This window comes from Cupressus sempervirens, chromosome 7, assembly GCF_028749045.1.
Source record: "Cupressus sempervirens isolate cs-2001-9-10 chromosome 7, ASM2874904v1, whole genome shotgun sequence".
NCBI classification, from domain to species: Eukaryota; Viridiplantae; Streptophyta; class Pinopsida; order Cupressales; family Cupressaceae; genus Cupressus; species Cupressus sempervirens.
Window position 1 is genome coordinate 645,323,834 of NC_143124.1, and position 7,880 is coordinate 645,331,713.

The following is a 7,880-nucleotide window of genomic DNA, read 5'->3' on the forward strand; positions in this document are numbered from 1 at the left end:
TATTCTAAATAAATGATGAAATAAGTTAAGGGTGATGTCTTTTTATATTTAATTTGACTCACAATTAAAATTTTATAATAGAGGGATAAGAAAATAACATCTGAATGAAAAGGTATATCAAAAAAATTTAAATTAAAAATGAGTCATCTTGTTGGATTTTAATTTTAAATTTCAAGAATTAAATTTGTGTATAAAAAATATTGATCAAATTCATGAATCAAATATAAATGTAGAAGTGAAGTGATTACATAGTTTATGGTATAAAAAGAGTGAATTAAGATCTCATAGTAAATAAGAATCAAATTTATTTTTGTGATGATCAATTAGACAATAGAATGAATATAAATATCATCTATCAATTGAAATCATACATTCAACAAGAAAAAAGATATATACTTCTAACACTTATTAAAAAACTACAAATATTAAATATATACTTTTCATTCTTCAATAATATATTAATAATTTATCAAGATAACAATCAAAATATAAAACTAAGACACCCTTGACCAAAGTCACCAAATGGTCCGAATAATTGTAGAAAAGTATAGATAGAAATATTTTTGGGCAAGGAATCTTGAAAGAGAGAAACATAAAAGGCATTTTGAAATGCACAAAAGTTAAGAACTCTATAGTCATGATAAAGTGGCAGCTCACCATTAAAGTGAAGTTAAGGAATAAGCTACTTATCTTCATTGGGTCAAAGATTCCTCCATCAAAAAGAAATGAGAACCCCACGACCATGAAAGGAAAGTGGCAAACAACCCTTGTCTATAAAACATTATTCAAATGAATAGTATATCAGGAAGGCCATGTGGGTCACTGACTTTGGTGAAAAGGCTCTCACAACATTGCCATTCTGGCTCTTTAATATCAAGAGATAAAACAAAAATACTCACCGTCACACTAGAATATTATAAAAACACAAAGGTTTCAGACATGATCAATAGGAAGAAAGGCAAGGACTGCTTGACATCTCACCTAACAAAATTATGGTGCTCACCCCTTCCAAGCAAGCTATATACAAACAGTTGTCGGATCCAAGGCTTTCATTTTTTCTTTTCATTTCGCTTGTCTCTTTCTCTGCCAATTCTTCTGGCTTTCGTCATTTCTCTGCCAAATCCAGATCTCCTCACCTCCACACAAATCAAATTACTATCTATCAGATAAAAAGAAAGAAAGAAAAGCACAACACATAACTAACCCACAGCAGAGCTTCTTGTGTGGAGAAGTCAGTGAAACTGAGAACATGGGACCTCATTCTCCTCCTCCTCCTCCTCAAGAAGTTTACTTGGTCATGATGGCATTTGATCCTGAATACGAGCGTCTCAGGGCTGACAGGTATTTCTCTTTCCATAACTGCATTCATGTATTCAATATCAATCATTATAATACTCTAGGTCACCTTTTGCCCGGAATTGTCATCAAATTTGTACAAATTAGGGTTAGAATTCAAAGATCATTCATTAGTTGTAGGTACGAGTATTCGAGTTCTGAAGCAGAGTTGGGTCTTCTTTCTTGAGCCTTGTAATTGATTCATTAGTCGGTACATATGTTTGAGCTCCTGAAACTGAGTGGGTCTCCTTGCTTAATCATGGCTTGTATTGGATCCACATTATTGGTTTCTTTGGTTGTAGATGTCAGATAAGTAAATGGGGTTATCGTTGTTTTTTGTATTTTGAGATCATGATTGGGTTATTGTAGCTGTTGTTTATGGATTAGATTGGATGAAAGTTTGGATTATGGGAGTGGTTTTTGGATTAAATTGTGTGAGAGTTGAATTATTATTGTTAGTTTTGGGTTACTGTTTTTCAAATACATTGTACAAAAGTTAGGTTTTTCCTATTAATTTTAGATTAGACTCTGTGTGAGATAGGTTATGGCCCTACTAATTTTAGATTAGACTGTGTGAGAGATAGGTTATGGCCATTTGTTTAGGATTAGATTATGTGAGAGATTATCAACTCTTCTGGATTAAATTATGTAGGAGTTGGATTAGTGCGCCTATTTTTTTAGATTGTGTAAGAGGTTATTGCAGCTGTTTTTGGATTAGATTGTGTGAAAGTTGGATTATCTCACCGTTTTGAGATTAGAATATTGAAATTTTGAGTTATTGTAGCTGACTTTCAATTAGGTTGGGGGAGAGTGGACTTGTTGCCATTGCTTTTAGATTAGATTGTGTAAGAGTTAGGTTGTGCTTGCTGTTTTTTTATTAGATTGTGTAGGAGTTGAGTTATGGATGTACACTTTTTTAAATTATATTTTGTGATATTTGGATCATGGCTGCTATTTTTAGATTAGATTGCGTGATAACTGATTTAGCAGCACTCTTTATGAGTTTTGTGGGAGTTGGGTTATCGCTGTTGTTTTAGATTGAATTGTGTAATAGCTGTATTATGGGTGATGTTTTAAAATTAGATTGTCCAAGAATTGGATTATCCCTTCTGTTCAATATAAATTACATTATGTAAGGTTCGGTTATCACTACTGTTTTAGATTTGAATGTGAGAGATTTTCCTGAAGTTTGATATCATTATTAAGTAAATGGTTTTGTACAAACGGTAAGAGAAGCTAATGGGTTTGTATAAACAGCAACAGAAGTGCGGCACAGCAGCTGGATAAATATGTGAAGAAGAAGCATGACATGCTGCTGCAGAGAACCTTGAAGCCGGGCACTTTCAAGAAGCGCTTCTCTTGGGTGATTGTCGATGGTTTTGCTGCTGAGATGACATCCGAACAGGTTCATAGATCTCGCTAACACCATTTTCTCTCGACAGGAAGAATTTATCTTTTTTCAATACAAAGTTTCAAAGTGTTATATTCCATTGAGACAACATTTCTTGCTTCAGCCTAAACCCTAAAAGTGTTTTTTAAAACTATTTTTCTCTCTTTTTCTCAAGTGGGTAAGTAAGCTGGATAACCTGAGTTTATGATTGTGTGTGGATAGGCGGAGAAGCTGAGATCTGCAGATGGAGTAAGAGTTGTTGAGAAAGACCAGGAGATCGGCACGTAAGAGTTTTTGTTGTGATTAAGATTAGGTAGTTAGTGAGTTATTGTTTGGGTTTGATGTCAGATTCATAATTGTGGTCATAAAATCATGGCAATGATGAGCTGAGACAGCATCGCACGCATCTCGTTTTAGCAGAGTAATAAATGGAAGGATTAAATGGGATAGTACCTAGTAACTGCTGTAAAGTTGAATAAGAATAGAGACATTTTCAGTGGGCTGTACAAAGATGGATCAGCCAGCTGACAAGTCACTCTTAACAGATTAAGCTCGTGGTACATCTCTTTCTAAGAATACTGATACAACAGTCGGTACCACTTGCAAGCATTTTAGTTAAAACGGCACCTGTTTTTGTAAGGCAGTTTTTTTATGCCATTTACAGCTTGCTTGAATAATTGTCATGATTAAAGGCCAATATTTTATGCCATGTAAACGGACGGTTTTGATTTATTATTCTCTGAGATCAACAGACATTGTTTATGTCGATTAAAGCTAGGATTAGACAGTGTGTTTTGACGTACTTTTTGGATAATCACTTAAACTAAAGTTAATAGTTTGGTATGGCATAAACGAAGTAAATCATTATGTCAAAGAAGTAAATCATTAATTTCGAAAAGTCAGTTATCACACAGTTCTTACAGTTCAAATGACAAATTGGTCTGAGCTTTTCTCGAGAGTTTGGTATAACATTATTAAAGAACTAAATCATTACAAAAAGAGCTTTTGGTCTGGTTAAGTTGGTCTAAGCTTTTCTCAAGAGTTTATGACGACGCTCAGCATTCAACTCTTCACGAGATCAAGCTTTACTTTTCTCTTCACGTTACGGGGAATGATGATAGCAAAATCAAGCTTAACCATGCTTATGACCACTAATTTGACCATGCTGGATAATTTTATCAAGATCAAGCGTCAACCTTCAATCTTCTCTGAATCTTAAATGCGACTCATAACAATGTTGGATGACCTTACTAAGATTGATCCATGTGTATTCAGCCAATTATAACATAAATCATATAGAAAGATTATAAAAAGGTTAAGTATCTCCTTCATATGATGTACCTTTTAGTTCACAGAAATTGAACTTTAATGTTTCTCTTAAATTTACGTATGTAAATTATTAATTGAAAAGAAGAGTGAGATTATAGTCAAAATAAGTTCATTATACAAATCATAGAGAGTCCATTACACTATTATCTTACAATTAGATCCAATTGAACAATGAAGTATGTTGAATGGTTAAATAAAAGTTAAAAACAAAAAAACAAAATTGGTCAACATATAAGGTAATTTGTTTAGGGGGCAGTTTAATTATCACATACTAAGACTCCATTCCTAAGCTAAAAGTCTTAAATAGTTTAAATTGACTTATTTTTATTAAGCTTAATTTTTTCCTTATATTTAAGGGTGCTCTCCTTTGTTTAAGTGTGAAGAGTTTTGTGACATTATTTTTTAATCTAAGATGTTTTTAGTTTGTTATTAAAGATTATTTTTGTTATTACAAGATCAATCATACATTCTTCTCCAACTAAGTTGTGTAACTGCAAATGTAATCTTTATCAAGTTCTCAACATTCTCCTTCAACTTGTATTTGAGTATTTAAATATGCCTTGAACATAAAAATTACTTGTGTATATAGGAGTTTGCTAATAGTTAAAATATGTGTCCCTTTGGTCAAGTTCTTAAATTTACAAGTAAACAATTTTGAAAATGATAGAAAATAATAGATAAGTATGCAAAGACGTCCTAGATGTTGATGGATAGTTTATTAGTTCCAATGCTTGAAGGATAATAGATATAAGATTCCCTTGTATATTATAAGTATCAAATGATCAAGAATTAGTGAAGACTAACTTTTTAATACAACTCCAAATGACATAAATAAGTATTCTATGATTCATCTAGATATAGCAAGATTAGCTGAAAGATTTAGGTTGAAATTTAGTTGACTTCAAAATATAAATATTTTAGGACCACTTTTGTAACTATCCATTTGACCTAGATCATTTTACAATAATCGTTGAATCTATTTATGTAAAACTAGGTAAGTTTAATGATAGGAATCATTTCATACAAATTTGCACAAATGGGAAGAGGTAAAGTTTAGGTTTCCAAACCATTATTTAAAGAGCATAAATATGGTTCAAAGGTCCATTTGTGGTTACCTTAACTCCTAATTTGAGTTGTACAATCATTGTTACTTTTTTATTTAGTTAGTTAGGTTGGACTTACACTTATATATTCATAAGTTTAGGTACCTGTCATAGTATTATTTTAGGCATAAGAAGGTATATAGAGGAGGTAGTGTGTCTTATCCTAAGGTATTTAGTATTGAATTTTTATTGAAGAGTATTGAAGCTCCTCCTTGAAGTGACATATTATGCAATTAATTAAGCATATTTAAAGATATATCTTTTATTATAAAAGATATTTTATTACAAGTGGATTTAGAGCATGATCTTTGTAATGTCTACCATAATGATATTGTCTAAGATTTGATAAGGTGATTATGTTTTATTAGTTATGGAATCATGTGATTCTCTAATGTGACTAGTTGATGAGATTTTATACGATTTATAATAGATATATGTTTCACAATAGTTATTCATATACTTGATTTAATTGATGCATGTATACTTTTCTTTCATTTATTGCATTTATATGGTTATGATTATGAATGGACTCACAATATAAGCCTATCACATTTTAGCATGTACTTTATCTGATGTGTTTCTAAGTGAGGGTAGGCAATCGCAATCACTTCTACAAGAGATCTACTTGATGTGACACTCTCCCTTCCTTTTTTGTTACTATGTGTTCATTCGAAGGTAGCACCAAAGTTCACACAACAAACTCTTTTGGACATAGGTTTTTGTTTAGGTAATTTGACCTATCCCAGTTGGTTGTGTTCATAAATCTTTAAGTTGATAATCCTTCTGGTCAAGTCTAGGGTTTTGATATATGACAATTGTTTATGTCTTTTAGATTGGTTATATTAGGTTGGAATGATTTCTAGATGTAAATTCTATTGTTAGAATACTATATTTGTAACTATGTTTGTATCGATAATAGATATAAAAGATTTAATTATCTTCTTTTGAATAACTTAATAATTAATATATATGAATATGCATATATGGTTGCACACATATATGTATATATCTGTGTGTATATTTGTGTCAAATATTTACGTCAAATATTTGTCTTCAAGAAAAAAAATTAATAGAAAATAAATATACAAATAAATAGAAAGGAAGTAAAACCTAATTGTAATATCTAAATTAATATTCCTAGCTTTACTCCAATTTCTTCTCCTACCATCACTTCTAGTCTAGTTAGGGGAAGTGGAACCCAAGACCACTTGCATGTGAGGGCCTCAAGTTACCATTATGGTAACTAATTTTCTTAAAACTTTTTTCCTAGCATATTGTACTTAATTAATGAAGAAGATAAATATTTTAAGTAAAATAAATATTATTAATCTCCCATTAACTTTGTAAGGTTAATATGACTAATGAATTTAGGTAGATAGAAAGGTAATTCAAAGGTGGTAGCAGCGTAAGTTTTATAAAATTAATATTGTAATGTTATTGGATGAAATTAGTTATTTGCTAGTTAAAATATTTAACAAATAATATATACCTTCTAAAGTTGAATGCTTTCCTCTCCAACTCCTGCAACCATCACTGGTTTATAGATTTAGGAAGGTAGCACAAAATTTAGGGAGCTATGAATCTGTATTTTATATTTTGGAAAGGATAGAAGGGTAGTGAGAACAATATTTGTGTTGCTAAACAAATAATCAGTTGTTGGGTTTTATTCTAAGTGATTGTTTAGAGTGCTTTAGGAGCATTGATTAGAGGACCTAAGAAAAGTTAGGAGACTTGGCTAGCATTGATTATGAGACTATGGATGTTATTTCTATGAAGTTTTGAGAGCTAGATTATACTCAAAAGCTATATATGTATGTGTGTCTTGAAATTCTTATTTCATTTTTATTATTAAATTTTAATATTTAGTTGAACTTGTTCATCCAACATTATTTTATTTAGAATTTTACTTAGTCTTTAATTTTTTATGTTTATTTAAAAATTATTAAATTTTAATATTTAAAACTTATTTTATTTAAAATTGATTTATTTGTAAACTAGTTTGTAGTAATTAATAATGTTAGTGGAGATTTATTTTGAAAATAATTACTAAAGACATATTTTTTAATAAATTGTGGGCGGGGGTTTGAACTCCACCCACACCCCTTATTAAGGGGTTGGTAGTGACTACATGACATACGATGATGCATTTTCATCGTAGACCTATCACCTTCTGGTGACAATGCTACCATAGGTAGCCAAGAGGTTCCATAAACCCCCCATGAATGGATTTTTTATTTTCAGAAAACTAATTAGACTTGTTAAATTTAAATATTTAAAATTTGCTAAATTTTAGTATTTAAAATTTGCTAAATTTTAATATTTAAAATTTGATTTGATTGAATTTTTTTTATTTGAACTTTTAAATTAATTTATATTTAGTAAGTAATAAAAACTAATACGTACTTTGATTACTGTTAATGTTTTTAACTAGTAATATTAACTAATGGAGAGCCCACTCATGGTCTACCAGTGAATTGGAGTGACCTCTATATAGAAGATCTTAAGTTCCACTATCACCTACTAAATATGTTTCCTGATCCACTTTGCCTAAACAAAAATATTAATTAATAAACATTTATTTTCATGTCATTAGATAAATTTAATTATTGATAGTCATTTGTTAAAAAAATTCAAAAATAGAGGATGTCAGAAATTATTGAGTGCAAGGTCAATTATTTTCCTTCTTGTTACGTTGGGCTTCATCTAGGGCCTAAACTTACTGA

At 30.6% G+C, this 7,880-nt stretch overlaps 1 protein-coding gene across 2 annotated transcripts; it reads left to right on the forward strand.

Annotated features, from left to right (window-relative positions):
• Positions 1-945: 945 nt before the first annotated feature.
• On the forward strand, positions 946-3,474 carry LOC149548328 (subtilisin-like protease SBT2.5). Of its 2 annotated transcripts, none has more exons than XM_089792411.1 (3): positions 946-1,341; positions 2,593-2,740; positions 2,948-3,474. In XM_089792411.1, exons 1-3 carry the CDS (start codon positions 1,250-1,252, stop codon positions 3,011-3,013), a joined length of 306 nt encoding a protein of 101 aa, XP_089648537.1. In that variant the 5' UTR covers positions 946-1,249; the 3' UTR covers positions 3,014-3,474. The 2 variants fall into 2 exon arrangements, with proteins under 2 accessions (XP_089648537.1, XP_089648538.1); XM_089792412.1 differs by having other exon boundaries at positions 2,599-2,740.
• The last annotated feature ends 4,406 nt before the right edge of the window (positions 3,475-7,880 follow it).